The sequence below is a fragment of the Choloepus didactylus genome, chromosome 7, assembly GCF_015220235.1.
Source record: "Choloepus didactylus isolate mChoDid1 chromosome 7, mChoDid1.pri, whole genome shotgun sequence".
In the NCBI taxonomy this organism is placed as follows: domain Eukaryota; kingdom Metazoa; phylum Chordata; class Mammalia; order Pilosa; family Megalonychidae; genus Choloepus; species Choloepus didactylus.
In genome coordinates this window covers 78,020,636-78,045,397 of record NC_051313.1, presented here as the reverse complement: position 1 = coordinate 78,045,397, position 24,762 = coordinate 78,020,636, and the positions used below count along the sequence as shown (strand labels likewise).

The 24,762-nt window shown below is 38.5% G+C and overlaps 1 protein-coding gene across 6 annotated transcripts in view; it reads right to left on the bottom strand.

Moving 5' to 3' along the window:
• FILIP1 (filamin A interacting protein 1) overlaps positions 1 to 24,762 on the bottom strand; it is a 370,688-nt gene that overhangs the window by 105,394 nt on the left and 240,532 nt on the right. For all 6 annotated transcript variants that reach the window (XM_037843873.1, XM_037843876.1, XM_037843877.1 and 3 more), the window contains one exon: positions 24,009 to 24,290. In XM_037843873.1, the coding sequence (XP_037699801.1) occupies positions 24,009 to 24,290 (282 nt within the window). The remainder of the gene's footprint in view (positions 1 to 24,008; positions 24,291 to 24,762) is intronic.

Below are 24,762 nucleotides of genomic sequence, written 5' to 3'. Positions count from 1 at the left end.
GTAGATGACAAATCTAAGGCAGGAATAGAGAAGTTCAGCTGTTTGTCCAAAGTCTCACAACTAACAAGGGATGATGTCAGGATGCAAATCTAGACAGTCATACTCCAGAGCTGGCAATCTTAATATTATACCTTATGAATTCTCTATATATATACCTACTGATACAGAACCTCTTGAATATGTGCCACTTAATTCTTTTTCAATAATAGAATGGAAGGCTCAATGAGGATGAAATTCCACTGATGTTAACAGTCTCTTCACCATAACTAACCATTAAGCCTGGCTTATTTCTTAGTTTTTTTTAGTAAATGGATCAAGTTCCCTCTATTTCTACACATTCACCTTTCAATTTGAGTTTTTCTTGGTTTTCTCAGTTTATTTTCTCACATTAATATGTAACACACAATTTCCTCACATTAATATGTAACAGACTCTATTATAAAAAAGAAATTCTAAGGGAAGATCAAATAATTTTGTTGGACTGAATTCCACTGTGTTGAATTTGTTTGAAATACAGATCTCTACTGGGATCATGCCTGTAGCAATGAAACCAGAAGTTCACCAAACACCTCTTTTACTTGTCCTGTTCCCTTCTCTAGATGAAAATTGAAGAGCCTGACTGCTATTTCTCTTTTCACTAACTCCAGTACGTGCCAAAGACTGAGCAGTTCGTTACTTCCTTCTTCCTCTCTCCCTCCCTTCCTCATTTCTCTCTTCCTTCCTGTCTTCTTCCCACTCTACATTCCTTTCATTCACTCAGAAATTTACTCATTTAGCAGTTATATGGCAGGTATTTTGCTAGGGGTTGTGGTGGATCCCATAGGAGCATAATCCTATGCTTTCTATGACTTCAAAGTACTTATAGGGGTGATATTTGGAGAGGCAACTCCTACAACTGACTAGCTGTTCATTAAGTCCCATTTTGGAAGGAAGGGTGGGAAGAAAGTTCTAGAGCATGGGATAGCACTGGATAGTTAGCAGGAATGATTTACTTCAATTCCAGTGCTTTGACCAACCTAAATGGCTTCAAGTCTTAGCAGGACATTTGATTCATAGAACAATAGGACTTTAGAGTAGAAAAGAAATTTAACTCCTTAATTTTCAGATAAGGAAACCAAGGTTTAGAAAAGTCAATGAATTGCCCAATGGGTACAACTAATTTGTTGTTGATTATATATTAGAACTCAGGTCTCCTGATTCTCAGATCAGAAAGCTCTCTGTCCTTCTAAATCACTAGTAAATATATAACATCAATCTCAAGTAGGAATTGATTTATATGCTAAATAATTAATTTTAAAAACATGACAAGAGTAATTTTTATTGCCAAATCAATATTTTAATTAGCATTTGAATGCCATTTGAAGGAATGCTAGCATGCACATTCAATGGCAGTTTATGATTGGAAAACCAATGCCCTAAAAAATAGCAATTGACATTTCACTGTAATTGACTATGTAATCAAATACATTACTTGCCTATTAGCACTAGGAATGGGTTACTGACCTCAAAATATTTGATTCAATAATTTTTCTCTTAATTTTTAGATCAGTGCATATATAAAGTGCTATTTTTCTCATATTTTTCTTCCCACATGCAGTTCCTGCAGTCAGCCAACTTTTTAGTTGTCTTCTTGACTTCTTGGGGAAAACTTGACTTTGTTATAAGCTTATCAACAACTACAACAAATAACTAATCATCATTCAAGGAGGGGAGCACTCTGGTTAAAAATGTGTTATAAATCATAGTCCCATTACTTACAGCCTGATAGGAGTTTTGTTTTCATAGGAAACCTGAGCTTTATCTGGTGGCATGACTGATCTAATGTTGAAAAATCTCTGCCTTACTACTTTGTATAAAATTCCCAATGCATCTGCTTTTTCATAGTAAATGACCAAAAACTACTTCTCATTTCATAATAGTAGCAAGGAACTTTTGGGATAAAAACTTTCTTGATTACAAGAGTTCATAAAATGATTCAATGTCCTCCTAGTTTATTTCAAACTTCTGCTGCTTTATACCAGTTATTTGCAGTTACCAAGTTGCCAAACATTATCATCTCAGACAACTGATATGCACTGACCTCTGCTGAAATTGTGGTTAGGAGCCTTATCTGAGCTGTCATCATCACTAATTCATCATCCACAAGCAAATGGTCAGATGAAAACATGGTGAAGATGACTAAATAGACAAGGCAGGTGGATGAGATCAGCCAACAAGCCTTGCCAGATTTCTCAGTTCTGAACTCATTATTTCATGTTTAACAGTGGCCAATCCTGTTACAACATTATTATGGGAATATCTCTAGATTTCCCTCAAATTTCTCCATAACCTTAGGACCAACAAATACATAGCCTGAAAGCCTTGCTGTCTGCAACTATTCTTCACACGCTTATTCTAAGGTTAGTTTAGCAAGAAACCATGTTCCTGCAGCAATATGGGTTCAACTTACTGCGCCAGTTAAAACTCTAGGGTTTATCTCATGGGTGGTCTTACATTCACAGGGAATGTGAAAGCGTTCTGGAAGTGTATATCCCAAGTTGACTTAACCACAGCAAAAACATTTGAAGCATCTTCCTGAGGTGTCTGACATTGCTTTTTCTAGCCACACCTCCTAAGGACTCACCAAAACCACAAAGTGAAGGAAACAATCATTTGCTTCTGATATTGTAGCTGCTAAAGTGGAGATACTTTGTATTTTAGTGGTGCTACCAATAAAACCCAGAGAAAATTCCTTGTCCTCTTCCCTCTTTCTGCATGGGGCTCTGACATCATCTTTTCTGATCCTGTATCTCACCCATCGCCATCTTGAAATTCTTTCACTGCACCCTGAAACCCACATTCAACTCTAAGCTAACTCTCATGAATTCTTCTGAGAATGTTCCCTTCACTTCCTTGCTCTAAGGCAGTGGTTCTCAAATTTGGCTGCACACTGGAATCATCTGAAGTTTTAAAAAACACTGATGTCTGGGTCCTACTTCCACAGATTGTTTTTCAATTGGTCCTGCATGTGGCCTGGGCATCCAGTATTTTTAAAAGCTCCTCAGATAATTCTAATCTATAGCCTAGTTTGAGAACCACTGCCCTAAGGGAAACCTGGCTCTCTCTTGAGGATGCTGCTTCCCCAGCAGCCCTCGAAGCAAGTGAATAGCTTCTTTCCCACTCTATACCAGTGAGCCCGGAAGTGGGGTAGATTTCCTCCTTGCTCTTCATTGCTGCTTCCAGATCATTCTCTTTCCCTCCTCCCTAAAATATCTTAGCTTTGAATCTCCTGTCATCAGATAATAGCAATTAGTATCCTTTCTTTCTGTAGTCATGAGCCATTCACCACCCAGGGTAATTTTCTCCCCTTTCTTCCCTGAAGATTTTAGCTCCTGCCACTCTCTCTAACACTACTGTCAAATTTCTTAGTGATTTCAGTATTCTTGTAGATGATCCTTCTGACACTCTGACCTGTCAGTTCCCTGGATGCTCTTCCAATGATCCTGTACTTCACACAACTTCAGCTCCTCACTTCTGTGGTCATACCCGAGTTCTCGTCATTGTTACCAATAATTGCAGCAATCTATAATTTCAACTCCACCGCCATCTCCTATACTTCCAGCTCACTTCCTCTAGAACCCCAACTCCAACAATCCTTTGACTTCAGCAGAATCTAAAGTCCATTGATTTTACCATCTTTTCACTGGCCTTCATCCTCCCCCATTTTCCTCATCCAGCTTCAATTTCAAGGTCAGTTCCCCTGCACACACCCTCAATTTCATGCCACTTGTCTAATTTCATCTCTTGGTCACACCATGGGCTTGGTTAAATCTAACTCCCATCTCTTTGCTTCTACCTATAGGTAGAGGAAAACAGCATGCCAACTGGTCTCATTTTCAATTCATGGTAAGTAATCTTAAATGGGCTGTTGATGCTACCCAGAAAACCACACTCTATTCCTTAATCCATTCACCTAGATTATTTCATATTTTTTTCTCTCTTCAAATTTTTCACACTTCTTCCCCTAAACTTTCTCTCACCTTTTTACCTAGCTCACTGAGAAAACTGAAGCAATTAAATAATTTCTACCACCTTTATACACCTACTGTATCCTAAAAAAAGATATAACCTCTAATATCAAATTCTAGAGAAAGTTACTCAGCAAATATTTATTAAGTACCTAACATATACAGGTTTCCAATAACATGGACAATGGAAAATACACAGAAAAATAACTTTTTTAAAAACAAGCTCTGATAGTTTAATTGCCTTAAAAACCTTTGAGAATAAAGTCATCTATAAAACATGTAAATAAGATATCTAAGAAAATTTCAAAACAGGGAAAAATAGATTATTCAATTGATGGTTATTTACTTATCTCCCAGCTGTAAAGCCATTTATCCTCATTCTGCTCTATGATACCAAGTCTGAATTCTGTGAATTACATTTTCCAGACCACTGTGCTTGCTGCTTCCTGGTGGGTTCTGCTAGTAGGAGACACTAGACAGATATTAGATAGGAAAAGGGGAAAAAGGAGTTCCTTTCTATTTGTCCTGTTTCTGTCGGTATTGTTCCAGCAATAGCAATTAACTCTTGCTCCAGGTTCTTCAGCCCCTCAGAACCAGACTCATCATGTTCCCAGAAGTAGCAGCAGAGACGGGACTGTGACCCTTCCTCTGAGCTCCTAAGTTCTAGTGACCTATCTTTTCCCTCTGTTTTCACAGTCCTAGAAGTGGCAGCTCCTTGTATACTTTGCTTGCTCAATGTTCTCTTTTTACTCATTCTGCATTCCAACTTCTGTGCAATCAATTCCCTTGATTAGCTCCTTTCTATTTAAAATGGTGAATTAATAATTCACAATTTTAGGTAAACTATTTTTATGATAAAAACATTCAAAAATATATAAACTCTGCCCCTAGATGTTTGGGTTCAGCTTTACTACTAAATCAGAGCTTGATGCCATCTACACATTTATCTTGGCTTATAATACATGATTCCTGAGTGTGTAATTACAATAAGATTTCATCTTGCAAGTGACACAGGAACACACTTTATCAAAAGATAAAAATCTCTGACCACTTGAATGGAACCAAAGTCCTCTTTGATGGAGTCTATGAAGATACTGGTGAGCAAGTTATAGCAGTGATGGAATAAGCTTTTAAGCACTGGCCTAACAGTAGGTGTTTGTATGGAGAATTGCTTTCCCTGACTAATGACCATCACTTGATGTGGAAAAAACATTAAAAATAAAATAGGACAACAATTGATGAGTAGAATCAATGCATCGCTGCCATCAGCCAACACTGAACATGTGGAACATTAGTGCCTTTTCTTTCAAGTCACTTGTAAAATACATAATGAAAGAGGATAATCTCCAATAAGAAGAGTCTCCCAACACTATTTAAGACAGAAAATATTCAGGGGACCACAGACAGGCCAGTATGAGAGGACCACGGATTGGAGGAATGCAGCAAAAGATAAAGCTGGAGTGGTGAGTGGGGTCCAGTCCATGAACGCCTCTCATGGCAATAGGAAGCCTCCGAGCATTTTAAAGCAAAGGAAAGACTTTATCAATTTTTAATTTGAAATGGCTAACTTGTGTTGCGATATGGAGAGTTAACCAAAGCATGATAAGACTGCAGGAAGGGCACACCAGTTAGGAAGCTCTTGCAGTCAACTATGTGAAAGGTGGTGAGGATGCCTGAAGTGAAGAAGTGATAGCAGAGATGGGCAGAAGTGGGAGAGCTAGAGCAAAGTCAAGGAAGTAGAATAGAGGTAGATGTGGGGGGGGAGGGGGTAAAGAAAAGGAGTAATTCAAGTCATTGATGACTCCCAGCTTCTTGGTTTAGGCAACTAGATGGAGGCGGGGACTATACATCAAATCAGGGACATGAAAGATGGATAGGTTTGGGGAGAAAGTGGAAGATGAATTTAGTATGAGACATGTTGAGTATGAAATGCCTTTGGAGCATCCAAGTGGAGATAACTGGGCAATAGGAGGTAAGGATCTGAAGCTCAGATTACATCTGAGCTAGGGGGACAGATTTGAAAGCCATCAATACATAGAGGCAGTAGAAACCAAGGTGTGATTGAGATTGCCCAGGAAAATTATATAGTGTGAGAAGAGAAGACCAAGGGCAGAACTCAGGGTAAGAGGAAGAGAAATATGGATCTAGAAGGAAACCCAGAAAGAGCAGGGAGAGAAAGAAGGAGAAAATCAAGAAAGTGTGGTGACCCAGAGGTGAAGAGAAGACAATATTCTTTCCGCCATTCTCCACTTTATCCTGTTATTCTGTATATATCATCTGAATAATCTCTCTGACCATTCTGATAATTTCACATGTTGCTGTCCTCATGCCCACTCTGTGACTTTTTTTTCCATGTTGTTCCTATTGGCTCTAGGTCAATTCACTGAAAATCATTTACCAAAAACCATCTTGTTAAATGATCAATTTGCCAAATGATCAACTCACTGAATTTGCTAAAAATACCAAAACCTTTGACAGCATTAACAAAAATGTTCAACAACTTTAACAGGGATATTTTAACAACTTTAACTGGAAGGTTCCATTTTGGTTATTGAAAATTAAGTATTCGGGGGGAGGGAGGATTACCATCAGAGAATTTATTTCTATGTTAATTTTTCAGTTTAACTTTATTTTTAAAATAAGTCCCTCTTTATGTCATTTATGTATCAAAGATTTTGGCATTCATCTTTAACTTTCTCAAGATATTTTACTGACTTATTTTTTTTTTAATTTTTATTTTGAAATAATTTCAAACATATAGGACAGTTGCAAATACAATACAAACCCCATACAGAGAACTCCAACACCCCCCCACCCCCAGATAGCTGTATCTACCAATTTTACATTTTGTTACCTTTGCAGTACCTTTCTTTCTCTTTCCTTCGTTCCTTTGTTCCTTCCTTCTTTCCTTCCTTCCTTCCTTCCTTCCTTCCTCTCTCCTTCCCTCCCTCCCCCTCTCTCTTTCTTACAACTATATCTATTATCTTTCTATCAATTACTTATCTACCCATTTATCATCTTCTGAACATTTGAGAGCAGTTGCATATATCATACTCCTTGGACTCATAATACTTCAAGTACATTTCCTACGAACAAGGATATTCACTTATGTCATTAACTTAACTGCAGTTAATTCAAGAAATTTAATATGGACATAAAGCTTAAATTCTATATTCCAATTTTTCCTTATGCCCCCTTTGAGCTTTTCTTCTCCATTCTTAGATCCACTCCAGTATCATATATTGCATTGATTACCATTAACTTTAATTAACTTTTTTTAAATTAATTATATAAAAAAATTTTTTTAAAAAGATATACAATAAAAAAACATTTCAAACAAACCATAAGAAGGGAGTAAGAAAAAGACACCTAATCTAAAATAACTACTTAAATTCCAACATGTTCCTACTCTACCCCAAGAAAATAACCTAATATACCAACATTTCTGTGAACTTGTTCCTACAATACCCATCTGAAATTAAGAAACCATAGTCATTCCTGGGCATTCCCAGAACATTAAATTTGCCCACAATAGCTTATCTGTTCTTATTGGATTATCATTCCCCCTTCATTAATTGCTCTCTATCGCTGGTTCCCCTACATTCTACATTATAAACCATTTATTTTAGGAGTGTGTTGTTTAACATCCAGGTGTTTGTGAATTTTCTAAGTCTCTGATGGTTATTGACTTCTAATTGTATTCTATTGTGGTCAGAGAATGTGCTTTGAATAATTTCAATTTTTAAAAATTTATTGAGGCTTGTTTTATGTCCCAGAATATGGTCTATTCTGGAGAAAGTTCCGTGTTCACTAGAGAAGAATGTGTATCCTGGTGATTTAGGATGTGATGTTCTATATATGTTGTTAAATCAAATTAATTTATCAGATTGCTCAGGTTTTCAGTTTCCTTATTGGTCTTCTGTCTGGTCGATCCATCCATAGGAGAGAGTGATGTGCTGAAGTCTCCCACAACCATCATGGAAACATCCATTGCATCCCTGAGTTTTGCCAGTGTTCGTGCCATGCATCCTGTGACACCATGATTGAGTGCACAAACATCCATGATTGTTATTTCCTCCTGTTGAACCGTTCCCCTTACTAGTATGTAGTGGCCCTCTTCATCCTCCCCAAATCCCTGCATTTAAAGTCTATTCTATTTGAGATTAACACTGCTACTCCTGCTTTCCCCTGGCTGCAGCTTGCATGAAATACTCCTTCCCATCCTTTCACTTTCAACCTCTTTGTGTCGCTGTGTCCAAGATGAGTCTCTTGTATGCAACATATTGATGTTTCATATTTTTTTATCCATTCTGCCAATCTATATCGTTTAATTGGGGAGCTCAATCCATTTACATTCAATGTTATTACTGTGAAGGCATTTCTTGAACCAGCCATACCATCCTTTTGTTTATGTTTGTCAGATATATCTTTTCCCTCTCTCTCTTAATGTCCTTTAATGAACCAAAATTGAATCCCTTTAGTACTGAATCTTTCTCCATCTCTCTCTCTCTTTTCTTTGTTTCTCTGTCAGTAGGGCTCCCTTTAGTATCTCAAGTAAGGCAGGTCTTTTATTAGCAAAGTCTCTTAGCATTTGTCTCTCTGTGAAAAATTTAAGCTCTCCCTCAAATTTGAAGGAGAACTTTGCTGGATAAAGTATTCTTGATTGGAAATTTTTCTCTCTCAGAATTTTAAATATGTCATGCCACTGCCTTCTCACCTCCATGGTGGCTGCTGAGTAGTCACTACTTAGTCTTATGTTGTTTCCTTTGTATGTGGTGAATTGCATTTCTCTTGTGCTTTCAGAACTTGCTCCTTCTCTTCAGTATTTGACAGTCTGATCAGAATATGTCTTGGGAGTGGATTTATTTGGATTTATTCTACTTGGAGTTCGCTGGGCATTTATGCTTTGTGTATTTATATTGTGTAGAAGGTTTGGGAAGTTTTCCCCAACAATTTCTTTGAATACACTTTCTAGATCTTTACCCTTCTCTTCCCCTTCTGGGACACTAATGAGTCTTATATTTGGATTTTTATTTTATGTATCATATTCCTGAGGTCCATTTCAATTTTTTTGTTTTTTTTTCCCCATCCTTTCTTTTGTTCTTTCATTTTCCATTCTGTGGTCCTCAAGGTCGCTGATTTGTTTTTCAGCTTCCACTAGTCTTGTACTATGAGTATCCAGAATCTTTATAATTTGGTCAACAGTTTCTTTTATTTCCATAAGGTCATCTATTTTTTTTTATTTACTCTTGCAATTTCTTCTTTATGCTCTTCTAGGGTCTTCTTCATGTCCTTTATATTCTGTGCCATGCTCTTGTTGTTTGTTTTTAGTTCTTTGATTAATTGCTTCAAGTACTGTGTCTCCTCTGATCTTTTGATTTGGGTGTTTGGGCTTGGGTTATCCATATCATCTGGTTTTATCATATGCTTTAAAATTTTCTGTTGTTTTTGGCCTCTTCACATTTGCTTTACTTGATAGGAATCTTTTAGGATATGTAGGATTATTCAAGGATGAATCTCTAATTTGTCAGATCTACAGCTTGGTGGCATACATTTTCTCTAACTAACCAGCAGATGGTGTCCACGAGTCACCTATTCTCCTCAAGTCAGTTCTCCCCAACTTTGTCTTTGTGGTGTGTGGGAGTCTGATTCTTGTGGGGTCCAATTGGTACACCAAGTTTGGGTGTGTTGTTGGTGCTGTCCGCCCTGAATGTGGGGTGTGTGTCTGAGCAGTTAGGGAGGGAGGGCGGCTTTAATAATCAAACCTCCCAGGTGTTCCTGGAGATTTAAGGCTGTTGCAAGAGTCTAAGCCTTCATTTCAGTCTCACCACAGATTGTCTCTGCTGCTGACTCACAAGTCTTTGGTATTAGTGTATAGTCCCTGGAATTTCCAAGTGGGTCCCTCTTCCAAGCCATGCCCTTCTAGGGCCTCTGCTGAGGGAAGGCTGTGCTATGTCACAAGTGTACACCATCCTTCAAGGGAAGTTCTGGGCCACTGGTCAGTGCAGGGGTGTTCCCAGCCTGCTGTAAGGATGGCTGTATGGGTTGTGTTAACTTCCCCCTTTTCACAGAGCTCTGCCTTCCCAGCTCTGGGACAATTAGCTGTGGGTGTGCAAAAGGCTATTGTCCACACCTGACACTGCGGTGTGTGCGCATGCTGCTGGGAACACCCCCCGTAATACTGGGTTTCTTGGTGCGGCTCTGGGCTGTGGCCCTGGCACCAGGCAGGGGTGTTCCCAGCCCTCCAGGAAGATGGCTGCAAAGGGCATGGGTTTTTTTCCTCTTTTGGCTAACCTCTGCCTGCCTCGCTCTGAGACAATTAGCAGCGCGTGCATGAAAGGCTATCTTCCATGCCAGATATTGAGGCATTCGCACAGCCCATTCCTGCTGCACTTCACTGCGCAGTTCTCGCTGCCATATCTGCAGCCACTTTTGGGATTTGTTTAAAAAAGAACTAGTCCGCCTCCAAATGCCAACCCTCAGTTTCTCCACACTGCAGCATGCCTACTGGATATTCAGTGGCTTACTCACTCGTTTCAGAATGCAGACTCCTGGTTTCACCAAGTTCAAGGTCCCTGTGGATTTAGAAGAAATTGTCCAGCTGGTGCATCACTGGAACTGGGGTTCTGGGTCACTTTCTGGCTTTTATCTAGTATTTCTCATGGAGGTGTTTTTTTGCCCTGTCTCTCCTAGCTGCCATCTTAGGTTCTCCTGACTTATTTTTTGATCCTTCCTTCACAGTTTTGTATTTACAATAGTTATCCAATCTGGTGAAACAATAGTGAAGCCCATTATAACAACCCTCCCAGACTTCCTCCCTTCCCTTCCATAGATTTAAAAGGGTTTATTCTTTTTTGAAAACTGCTACCAAGTTAGAGTATTCCCAACTGTTTCTGTTAGAAACTAAAATGTTGGTCTTTTATAGGTGAGGGGATTGTTTTGGCTAATTCTACTCTATTTACACTGCTTTTAAATTTAAATTCTTCATGTTAATAAAAAATCCTGAATTCTTGAGAATGCTTTTGAATTTAAATTCAACTTTGGAAAATTGGTGACAAATTGGCCTGCTTTTAACCATCTATCACTTCTTTTAACTCCTACTTCTAATCTCTCTTTAGGAAGCCCTGATTAATTCCTTTACCCACTGAGAACATAGTTCTGATATTATTTATTTGTTTTTTCCTCTGTGTTCCTGATTACATTTCCAATTTATGCTACCTCTAATGCTACTTTTACTGTAGCTAAAATGAAGTTTTCCCAAGAACTGAAAATCTTTGCATAGGGCCCAATACAGCGAAAAGAATATAGATTCTCGATAAAAACATCATGAACAAATGAGCTAATCTTTAAGAAGCGAAAGATTAAAAATGAGGCACTGTTTCTGGATTGATGAAAGGCCACAAGCATGTAGCCTGTCCTTATAGAAAAATTTCAACAGGAAAATCATCCTGTGGCCCAATGGCTTTGGTATCCGCTCTTCTGTTATCCATAAAAACTCAGTTTCTTCATCTATAAATAAGGGAGTTGGACTGGAACAATCTGTAAGTTCCCTTTCAGTTCAAGAATTCTATAATTTCTTATATCTTGTGAACCATAAGCCAATCTTATATAAAGCAACCTAAGTCCAAATACAGTGACTTTAAAATTCCCCTGTGATACTGGGCATATGATACTGATATTCATATCCATGAGTCTAATAACCTATTGACCAGATGGACATTATAGAGCAAACTTTTTTGTAACTGAAGAAAAAGTCCTGGTTGTAATTAGTAGAATAATGATTAAAAATAGGAAGGTTGGAAGGACATAAAGTCATAGGAATTTTTTAAGCCTTTCAATGCCTTAGATCTATTTATACATTGTCTTGTATTGTTTGCTCTCTTTCCTTTCCAGTCTCTCTTGTGATTTGAGGTCAGGAACTCAGTGCCTTATTCTTATCCTACACTGTCCTCCACTACCGATTGCAATTCTGAGCACCTAGCTGGCATTCCATAATTGCCTGTCAGTTATTCCTTTGCCGACTGAATCAGCAGTCACATGGTAATAGATAATCAATGGGAATGACCATATTTTCGATTCTCTCTCTGCTGTGAGTAGACAACAGTGCAATGACTTGGAGTTTCAGAAGATCACTGCAATGAGGCCTCCCATGACAGTGGGACAGAGGAGGGGATTGGATCTTACAGTCACCTGTGTCTAGTGTCACAGATGAAGAAGCGGGAGCTCATATCCCTTCCCACTTAAGCAATTTTGGAGAGAAAGAAAGAAAGTGCAATTTTCAGAGCGTCCAGTGTTCAACTCTTTGGTGATCCAGGAGTGTTTTCCACTCAGGATATGTAAGTTTCTTTTCAGAAGAAATCTTTCCCCAGGTATTTTGCAGCCAGCATAGCTGGTGCTTCAGATCGACAAGTTATGCCACAACCATCTATAAACAAACGTCAGATATTACAAAAATTACAAATACTGAGGGCTCATGCTCTGTGTGAAGCATGGATCTTATCTGCACTCAAATGCTTGTCTTTGGAAAACTCAAAGCCAGGAATTTTTATTCTATTAAAAAAAAAAGGCATGCACATTACACAGTTCACCTTACACTTTGTTTCTGGGTTCTAAAAAGTTTGCTATTTAGAAAATATATATACATATGTATATACATACACACATATATGCACGTATATAATTATTTTTTTCATTATTCCAAAATGGAAAAGGCTATAATATGCTATGGCAGGGCATACATATTTAAAGATCCGTAACACCACCGCTCAAGGTTTAAGTGTGGGCTTTGAGCCCATGAGACCATTTTCTACATCTGCTTAGAATATACAAACCCTTGGCTTATAGCTGATTTTCCTCATAAATTAGCTATTCCCCATAGAGCCACAGACTTGCAAATATGCTTTCACTATTACTACTTTAAAAAGGCATGGGGAGAGCAGAGAGTCTGCTAAAATTTGTGCTCATAGTTTCCTGTTTCCTTTCAGGCCCTTGATTAGGAAATGCTCAGCATCAGATAAGTATTGCTGGAGATTAATGGCTGCTGTTTGGAAAGGTCAAGAGAAGTGCTTTCCTGCCAGTACAAACATATACATCGTTGAGGCAAAAGAACTGTGTGCACAGATTGGATTACATGTTAGCTGAGAAAACCCAAGCCAACAATGCTCTTATTTAATCAGTTTATGTCCTTTCTTTCAATTATGTATTAATATCACAGTGCAATAATTTCAATGCTTTTCATCAGTGCCCTGCATTCTCCTTTAAATACAGACTTTGGGGATAAAAACAGTTTTCTGCCAGCAACCGTATGACGTGAGATTCTTTGAGCCCTTCATGTGTTTTGAGGCTGATCTATGACTGGTTGACTTAGTGAGTATGAAGCTAGATTTCAGATCTCACAAGGAAAAATATTGCATGACCTTGTCTGCATTTGTATCCCTACCAGGCAAGCCCGATTAAGCCACAGGTCACACAAGGGTCAGAACAAACCCTCCACCACCACTGTAACCATAAAAGGGCTCCTGAGAATCATGGGGCAGAAAGGAGGGGAGATCATGAGGAAGGAGGTATTTAGGAAAAGACCCTTCTTTATCTACTAAGTTATTGCCCAGTGGCCTTCAGGAGTGTCACCAGAACTGTTCTGAAGAGAGAAGGGAATAAAAGAGAAGTTAAAACTGGGCCTGGGGATTTATGAACAACATTAAAGTGTTGGAAATTAGAAGCAGTCCCAGTAGAGTGATATTTCACTAATTTGGACATGATTTTAAATTCATCATGGTCTAGAAATGCTGGTTTGCATTTTACTCTTAAAAACATTTAATGACTATGAAAGAAAGTTTTATAAGATTTCCTAGACAAATTAATAGTGTGAACCAGAAAAATGCACCTAACTTAAAGTGAAGATTTTTTTACTTTACTTTTCAATGTTTTCAATCACCATTTTGACAATGGCATCGGTCTCTGTCACAACTGGTAATTAATTACAAGTGATTTCTATTGCTCAGCTTATTAAAATCCCACTGAGAAGCATGAACAAAGAGCAAAATGTAGTGGAGGAAATAAGGCAGACACTTGAAGAGAAACTATAAATCAACTGGAGTCTTGATTCAGAGATCAAAAAAAGTATCTCAAATTTTGTAAATTTCAAAATTTGCCATTTTGTCTTGTATGGGAAAAATCCTGTTGGCAGATAATAGATGCCGCTTCTCCTTAGCTGTAGAATAGGATTCTCTTCGCTGGTGAATTTGCTCTTCCACTTGGGCTACTAAAAGTAATAGCCCTATATTATTTCTCTGGCATAAAATAGGCTCTTAATACACACTTGTTGACTTAATGTGATTGAAAATCATTAGTTTTCAGTCTTTAGCACAAAGTGGAATTATTTTTTAAAAAATGCTAAAACAGTATGATACTATAGTCCTTGGGAAAGAGTGCTGACAGGAAAGAAGACTAGCTTTGGGGTGGGAAAGGTGTGGTACAGCTTAATAGAGCAAACTTAGGGGAGTTGACTTAAGCCCTCTGCCTCCATTATTGTGAATATTAAATAAAAAATAAAGATGCTGCCACAAAGTAGGCAACATAGGAAGGACAGATGGGCAATATACACATTGTTATTTTTCTGTTGTCATTTTGTATGTCATGTATTATTTTCTGTTGTCATTTGTATGCCATTTATTATTTATTTAAAAAATATTTTTTAAATTTTTTTTTAAAGTTTCAGACATACACTGTGCCAGTTTGTATATATTATGTTCCCCAGAAAAAGCCATATTCTTTGATGCAATCTTGAGGGGGCAGATGTATTAGTGTTGATTGGGTTGGAACCTTTTGACTGGATGTTTCCATGGAGATATGATCCACCCAACTGGGTGATGACTGGATAATTTACGTGGAGGTGTTACCCCACCCATTCAGGGTGGGTCTGAATTAAATCACTGGAGCCATATAAATGAGCTGACAAACAGAAAGAGCAGAGCAACTGAGAGACACATTTTGAAGGCAGCAGTTGGAAGCTGACATTTTAAAGAGGAGCTGCAACTAAGAGAGGACAAAATGCCCCAAGAGCAACATTTTGGGAATGCCGTTTTGAAACACAACCTGGGAGCAAGCGGATGCCTTCCAAGCTAACAGTTTTCCAGACGCCAATGGCCATCCTTCACTGAGGGTACCCTTTGTTGATGCCTTACCTCGGACACTTCATGGCCTTAAGACTGTAACTGTGTAACCAAATAAACCCCCTTTATAAAAGCCAATCCATTTCTGGTGTTTTGCAAAAGGCAGCATTAGCAAACCAGGACATATACCAAATAAAAGAACAATCTTATTTCATCTACCCACTTCACATGCTTTTTTGGGGGAGTTGGGGTGGGTGGCGAGTGAGAGCACTTCAAAGCAAATTGCAGACATCCTATCATTTCACCCAGCAATAAGGAGATTCTGATGGCAATGTTCTCAGGGTAGGGTCCCATCTGGTCTCTGGTTGAGAGATAGTGCTACCACCGGTAACTGGCCTGACACACCCAAGGAGAAAATGCATAAAGTGATGCAGGACAGTAGGTACTGTGACAAGGAGAAGACAAAGCCAGAATGTTCATCCTGATCTGGTGTTCCTTGGAACATCGTCATTCCTGGTCACCACGCTCAAGGTTCTGACAAAGCTGAACCACTGGATTTAAACATGTAAAACTTTAGGAAAAAAAAAAGTTAATCCACTTTTTTGTTGAAAAAAATAATCCCTTTATGTTAACTAATTGAAACTACAAAATAATTTTCAAAAAGCATGTGTCAAGTACTTTATAGGTAGTGTCTGTCTTCTAGGAGTTTATAATTTAAAATGTATTTTTTTTTTAAATAGAAAGACATGGACAAGTAGAGGTCTCATTAAAAATAGTTAAACAATGTAGAAAAAGATGGGAAGGAATTAAACTCTGTGAGGATATACGTAACTGAGTAGGGTGGAGGAAGAAAAGGGGAGTAAGCACAAAATTAAGAGATGATTAGAAAAAGCATCCTAAACATTTCATGTCCAGATTTCCTGAGGGGCAGAAGACTTGCTGACAGTGGTTCCAGGTCTAGAGGACCCCAGGAGATTTGATCAATCCAGTTCCCTTTATATAAAGTTGTCAGGCCTCCAACAAGTTGGTACTAATGACAATAGGAGACATGTGGGGACAGGAAAGGTGGGGATGAAGAGGTGGGGAGAGAAGGGTGAAAGAGGAGTGTGTAAGTTACCTGGGGGCTGTGGTAGGATAAAGCCAACCTGCACTAGCCTTGACAAAAGGGATATTTCTTCTTAATGAAGAGAGAGCAGAGAAAGGGAAGGTGATGAATGGAGATTTTTGAAATGGTGAGGAGTTGAAATCTCAATCTCCTAAGTAAAATAGATCAACTCATCTGTGGGGTTGTTGGGGTGGAGGGGATGAAGAGAATAAGGATAGGACTTGGGGGAAAATGAGGAGGAGTCTGTATCTAACATCTACAATCCTGCTTCAGTGCCCCCTTTTAAAAAAAGTCTTCCTCCTCACCTATTATTCCATCACATACAGCCCTGCCATTTTCTCTATCCACAAACCTCTCAAAAGCAAAGTCTGATATCAACCCTGGCCCATTCCTTTGAAACTGTATCTTCTAAACATCAGCTCAATAAATGGCTTGTTGTCAGTTTTCATCCTCTGGCATTGCAATAACATTGGGAACTATCAATTTCTTCTCCCAGAATCTCTGCTCTCCCTTGCATCCATAGTATACCACAGCCCTGATACCCCTCCTTTCTCTTTGGCCAGTTCTTTTCTCTCCCCTGAGCTGTGTTGTACTTGACATCTTCCCTTGGCAGTCTTTCTGAAATCACAAATTCATCCCACCCCAATTCTATTCTATTTAATTTACACATTTCTCATAATGCTTATCTGTACAAATTCTAATTTTACTTGAAAATGGCTCCATGTGACAAGAGCACATGTCCAAATAATTGGAAAATATTTACACAGGTAAGTTGAAATTTTTGGAAAGATTTTGTTTATTAAAACAATAGAGATCATCCTTGCTGAGAAAAATGCATTTAGGGGGGCAAATCTCTCTCTGTCACATATTACCCCTATTTAGTATTTCCCCACATACCCAGAGTCTGTTAAATAATAAGATTTATTTTTATGGGGTACTTTCTTTGTTACTTTTTAAAAACATATTTCTCAATAAAATCAAGGTTCTCCCCTCTAGTGCCAATGAGTACATTATTCTCACTGAAGCAAAGCCAACTGTCTAATTCTATTAGGAGCACTAAAAGTGTTCTGCCTCAACAATGAAAATCAGACACCAAAGCTCTTTGCCAAAATACTGGCAATACTACCAGATACATGAAATTCTGAAGCATCATTTTCAACAAAGGATTAGATCTGATCCTGATTTTAATCAGAAAGCAACCTTCTCTTTTCTGCCTCCTAAACTTAGCAAAGACATACCAATCTCAGCACGATGACCATTTTAGTGGTGTGAGGTTTCACCAGGCAGCCTCGCTCATGGTGACCTCAGTCCATGATTCTAAACATGGAGCACGTTAAGTACATGTAAGTCATCAATTTAAAAAGTCAGAGAGAGTGGCTAAAAGTCTCATTCTTCAGAAGCACAGGGACCAAGGGGGAGGACTTATCATGTGACAATGGAATTCATTTAGGAAAAAAAAACCCATTTCTAAAGAAAAAAGTGCTAAATGGTGCCCCTGAAGGATAAGCCTATTTCATTTGGCTGCACTTGGTAATTCCATCTGAACTGATTACTACTATCTCCAATGGAGTCATGACTTCTCTTTCTAAAGATGACAGAAAAGTGAAATCATAGTATTATAGTGGGAATATCATTGTAAATATGTACGACTAGTACTGCTACTTCAGTAATAACATTATGAGTACTAGGGTATATAAAATTTGGATAGATCAAAGTGTTTTGCAGACATGAAAAGATTAATCTTTATGACAGCCTCATAGGGTGTATAAATAATATATAATCATCCTAACCATCACTACTTGACCTAGGCCTCCTCACTTTCAGCAGAACGCAACTTTGCCTCCTACTTGCTGAGAAAGCTGAGGCTTTAGGGAGATCTCCCTCAAATGCCCATCCCTCAGCTACAGACTTAACGGCATCCCCAGCCATCTTTCCTCCTTCCCTCTGACACAGAAGATGAAGGGTCTCCCTCCTTTTCAAGATAAAAACCAAGGTCAACCCCCAACTGTACCTTTGATTCCCTTCCTCCTGCCTCCTCCAAGACTCTGACTCATCAAAAACCCTTGTTCTTTCCTGTATCTTTAACCCTGCTCCTTTCTGGTCCTGTAATCTCTTAACTCATTAACACAGTCAAGTCTCCCTCATCATTAAAAGCCCTCCCTTGACCTGGGTATCTCTATAGTTACAATCCTTTCTTTCTCCACCTTTCTCATCCAAAATTCTCCAAATAACTTCTATATTGGCTAAGTTTAAGAATTAGAACTATCCCTCAAGCAGGAATTATCCCCAGAATACAGACAGTGAGTAAATTGAGGCCCAAAATCAACATTAATAAGGTGAACTACCAATCCTTCTGATACCCATGGACTTGGCATTCAAGTCACACTGTGGAAGCGTTTTACTTTTTAAAAATCCCACCTTTCACATAAAGTCTGAAAGTAGATGAAAACAACATGGCGATTTCAAATCAGGTGATCAACAAATGTGATCTAAGGGCCTACTCTGTGCCAAACAAAAAATTTACTGCTACACTAAAGAAGAGGGAAATTTCGCTTCTTTTGCTGTGTCAGAACCCAGCAAATTTGGTAAGCTCTTACCAAAAACAATGATTTTCTAAACTCCTGGATTTTCAACAGGAAGTTACTCTATTTCTTTAATTTCCCTTCACATCTTAATTCATGTAAAAAGGGTTTAAGCTCCACTGAAACTGTGCTGACGAACGTTACAGGTGACCTCCAGATTCACAACCCCTAAAAACACCCTTCAGTCCTATCTGACTGGATCTCTCTGCCAATTTGACCAGCCTTGCTCTTCTTCTTAAAGTCTTGGCTCCCTCGGTTTCTGCATCATTCCATTCCCCTGAGATCCTCATACTTTCTGACTATCCTTTTTTGACCTCTTATTGTAAATAGGAGTGTCTAGTTGTTTTACCTCTACCAAACACTTCTCCATGAAAACCAAACTATTATATGATGAACGTAGCCCATACTTTCTTACTAACTCTGTTTGATTTGGTCATGCTCATCTCTACCTGTAGAAAACTACCCATTCCTCAAATCTGATTCTTTACTGAAGCGTTCCTTCACCTCCTCAGGTGAAAATAATCTTTTCACTCCCATAGTTTGCATCACAATTCTATAAATTTGTACATGGTACCCTATAGATATTGATTCCTGTGCATGTCTTATCTATCCTTCCAGGTCATAAGCTCTTTCTTAATGACTGCTGTAATACCCAGTCTCTAAAGCTGTGCATGGCATATATTAGGAGCTCATCAAATTTAGGCTACAAGTATTACTATTTTTCACCTTTGTATTCCTCAGACCTCCAGCACAGCAATGTGCCTTAAATATTATAAGATCCATCTGTTTTTAATTAATCCATTAATTAAAACCCTGAGAACGGATGAAGTCTCTTGGTAAGAAAGAAGAGCAGATAAAGGGCTAATCTATAATAGGTGGTGGAGCAGTAAAGAGAAGCAAAGGAATGATATTAAAGAAAATGGCTGGGAGCCCTATCGAAAGAATACAGGAAGCTTGTAATAGTCCACAGGCATATTATCTATTTCATAAATTATCTTTGAAATTCAATGCCTTCTTCTGCCAATCACCCAGGATTTCTCAGTGTGTCGATTCATCTCTCTCTTACTAAGCATGGCAAACACCAAAGCCAAATGGAATGGTAGTACATTATCTAATTCCATTACCTTGCTTTCTCTGTACCTTCTTACACATAAGAAGTAGAGATAACTAAACCGCAAAGGGAAAATGATGAAACCCAATTCGAGACTGATTTTTATAAAATGTATTCAAGGGAATTTATTAAGGGAATTTACTATATAAAATGGCTAGATGTTCACAAAAAGAAAAAGAATCCATTTGTGTCCTGTTCTTGCAAATCATTTTACAAGAATATTCTTTTGCCAAGTTTTCTGTATTGTAGCTTTTTGATGTGAGTACTATTTCCCTTGAACTTTGTCATTTTTTAGTACAGCCAATTCAACTGGCTTCTTTAAAGTCTCCCAAGTGCTATTTTTGGACAAATACAAGGAGAAATTAGTCACGGTGCCCAAAGTATGGTCTGGGTGTACTATTTCATTACTTTTCAGTTTAGTCTGGGAAATATGTAACCTGTTTTTCACCCAAAGAATAAAAATGTTCTAATTTATTAGAAACAAATTTATTGTTATTGGAAGCAGTCAATGACGGAAGTATAATAACGGAAACCATCCTGGCTACTTTCATGAAAGCAATTCCAGCCAGTTATTATGCTGAGACAACAGGCCTGCATCTACTGAGGTATGACTCAAAAGATCTGGAAGATGACCCTCCCCAAGACAAGGATCATAACTTTACCAACTCTAAACAAAACTCTTTAACATGCAAAAATCCCTGAGAAGGGCGACTCCATTTCTCATACATGTTCATTAAAGGAGCACTGCAAGGGTTCACTGGACACCTGCACTGGCAAACAAAACTGCAAATTTGCAAATTTTGCACAGTCAACACCAACAATAAAGGTCATGCTGTTTATAATGTTGGTTCAACAAATTCCCACAGATCACTCAACAGATTCCAGAGGTGGCAGGTCACTGATGTACCAGCCCAGCTTCACCTTTCAGAAAAAACACAGAATTGCCCAGTTTCCAAAATTCTGGATCTGGAGTTGGAGACAATTGGAAAGATAATAAAGGAGTCTGAGAAGGAGAAAATTGGCATGAAAAGCCTGTGTAGGCCTCCATCTCCTCCTTTACCACAAGTCGCTTCCAGGGTATATTCCTACAGGCAGACTTGGTCTCAGGCTTATCTCCACAACTTATAAGCCCTTTCCTCTGCATGTCTCCCTACCTCTTTTGACCTGTAGTTCTTATGTTCCAAACCACACTGTTGCACAACTTCAGGACACACCACCCATAGAGTAGTGATTATGAAGCCCCCAGAGCTGTGTATTGCTCAGCCTATGTGGACCTGTGACCATTTTTCTCCCTATACAGATCTCTTCACCAAACTTCAAAATTAGGATCATACTCCCCCTCCTTGATGTGAAAGAAACCTTCCTTAATTTTCCCCACCTAAAATGTCTCAACTTTTCACAAATGGCTTTGACCCCCAAGTTTGTAGTATGAGTCTACTTCAAAGCAATTCTGAAGACCAGGAATCAATATAATGGTCTGGAACCCAATAACCCTTGAACATCCCACAGCGTAAGTTGAATAATGAGAAGGATATTAGACTGAGAGACAGGGAATTTGGATCTAGCACAAACTGTAACTAAATAGCTGTGTAACTTTGGGCAAGTCACACAACCCATCTGAGTGTCAACTGATGTTTGTAATATAAAGGAGGAAGTTAAAATACCTCAAAGGTGCCTGTCAGCCCCAGTATTTCATAGAAACTTGGAATCCCACCTCCAGAGTAAGGCCATTTGAGTCACAATAAGCCACTCCGTAGCAGGAGTACAAACTTGGTCTTTAGAGATCTGTAGGACAGCTCATTGAATCCTCCATACATGTCAAGCCTGATGACATAGTCTGAGCTGAGGGTGACTTACCTCATGAGGCATATCTGTGATGATCCTCCTAGCACCAGCCCTTTAGATAGATTTTTTTTCTTATCTCTGGTCTGGCAAACTTGCCACATAGCTGCCACATTTTCACCAGCCCACTCACACATGTTAATGCCAACCATTTTTCTGCTCTCAGTTACAACACACACCCCCTCATGTGACAATGCTAATAGAGGACAAGTGTCTGCTACAAGAACACATATCCACAGCTCTAAATATAGGAAAAACCTCAATTAAACAAATATAAATTGAAAGTCTGCATTTACAAGTATATATACTTACAAATAAATGCGCATGTGAATGAATATATCAATGAGGAAGGAATTATTTGCAAATGAATTCACCATGGAATTCCTTAAAATGCCAGTCCTTCATTCCTCTTTCCCTCTTCCACAAATATCTTAAACTTTCCACTTATGTGCAGCTGCTCCAAAATATATCTACTGTGTAAGGTGAGGTACCCTATATTTATAAAGATTAATGAAAAACAAAATGCATTTCTTTGGAACCTCCTGGCTAATTTCTTTAATGTCCTGGATATGTGGGCTTAGATTTTGCATGCCTATGCATGGAACCATATCTAATATCACCGTGAATCTTGAATGCTTTCCAGGGTTCACCATGACATAACAGCTGTCTACAGAAATCAGAGTCTGGAAGAACCATGGACTTCCTAGATGCCACCATGGCTGGAGAGAAGTGAGCTGACTGCATTGCTTTGAGAAGGTTCCCAAGGCAACCACTGTACCTTCCACTCAAGTCAATCACTACTGCCTGGGAGGCAGGTTAAAATTTGGAGTGATATATTCTGCCTTCTTACATAATAAATGTTAATCGACAAAACATTAACCACATTTCTGGGAGTGGCAAAGCTATTTTTAGTAATGGTGGTACTCTGGAAATTTTCATCTTTTGCTGTGAAATGCAAATGTGATTTGTCTCACTATAAAAGGTAAGCTCAATCGTGTTTGTTTTGTTAAAACAGGACTATTACCCTTTATATTTCTCTTTACCCCAGGATTTTCCTTATCTGTACACTCACACACAGATGAGAACAGGAACAGAAAAGGCTGGCCCACCCTAACCTAGGGTAGGTCACAAATAACCTCTCTGATGCCAACAGCACCAGTGTGCCAAAAAAAAGGATTTGTTTCATGCAATTGTTAGTATTCCCTCAGCAACTCATGCAAGCTAAGAACCTAACAAAAACAAAAAGATAAACAGCAATTCCTCTTAAGTCATTGTCTCCACATATACACAGATATACACACACACACTTGCACAACACAATTATCATTCTTCCAGTTCCAGAAAAACAATTGCCCCTGGTTCAGAAACTCTGAAGAATCCCAAGCCCCCTCATGGATCCCTGAAAATATGGTTTTAACGGGAGGCAGTAATATATGGTTGATGTGGGTGGGCGGTGGAGAGAATACTGGACGAAGAAATCAGGAAGCCTGAGATGAGATCTGGGCAAACCACTTAACCCTTCTGGTCTCAGTTTCCTCATTTATAAAATACAAATAATGACACCCACATTCTTATTAAGATCAAACAAGCTAATAGACTTGGAAATACTTTGGGAAAATATTAGATTCTTCACAATGCAATGCCTTGCTTATTTGTGTACATCTCAGCTCCTGTGACATGATAAAAATTGGGGCTGAAATTAAGGAAAAAATGAAAAAAAAGAGTAGAGAGCAAGGCTGGTTTCGGCAAAGCCTTTTCTCTCTCTCTCTCTCCCTCCCTCCCTCCCTCCATCTCTGTCTCTATCTCTACCCATCCCTCCCTACCTCTTTGTCTCTCTCACTCTCACTTTCACTCTCACTATTCTGGAAAAAAAAAGCAAAAATAACAATTGGCCCTATCTCTCCATTGTAATAATCATAATTTTCTATCTTTTTCAACCACAGTCAGTAACTAAATCAGATAACCTGATTGACTAATTACCAACCAAGTGCAAGGACATATAGTAAATTTTTACCAACCTCATAACATGAAGAAATGTTCTTCCTCTAGAGAAGCATGAAGTTGGAATCAGCACCTATTAATTAATTAATTAATTCAACAAATACTTACACAGTGCAAACTTGTTCAAGCACTAAGGCTTTAGAAATGAACAAGAAAGACACAGTCACCTCCCCATGAAGTTTATAATCTAGTGAGAGAGACTATGTAATTTAGGAACTAGAGAGACAATAGTTGAGAAAACGGCTTTACCTGCAGCTCTCCCTCCATTATACTGAGTAACCGAATAAGGTCTTCTTTGGATAACTCCAGGGATTTCTTAATCTTTCTTTCACTTTCTCCAGATGGTTTTCGGTATTGTTTGACAGTTCCTGAGGCCATTACATCACCCTCCTTCCTATTTGATTTGTTCTTCTTTTTCGAGTCTTCTGAGAGACTTTTATCATCAGCATTGCTAATGATGGAGGACTTGGGGCAGGAGATGTGCCCGTTGGATGAACTTTCACCACCTTGGTTTCGGGATCTCATTCCCACCTACAAGACATGAAAAAAGATAAGATGTTCTTCACCAAGAGCTGAAATTAGTTTTGTCTAAATACCAAGAAACTTACAGCAGTTTTACATTACCCATAAGGAAAAGCCAAGAGATCAGTCCCAGCTAGCTTCCCTATAGCTCTAATTCCAGGAAAATGCTTTGATGGTCTTTGGGGAAAAAAAGGATTCTAACCTGACAAATACCTCAAGCCAAATGATCAGAGTAAATATCAGTAGTGATAAATAATATTGATAGTAGATACCCTCAGCATGATGTTATAAGAATGGCACTTGAGCTCTGTGGTCTTGCTCCCAAAAACATATTATCTCAGTCTAATTATGAGAGAAACATCACACAATTTTGAACTGAGAGGCATCCTACAAAATACCTGACCAGTATTCTTAAAAACTATCAAGGTCATTGTGTTATGTACCCCATAAAAGGTCATTTTCTTTTAATCCATTCTTGATG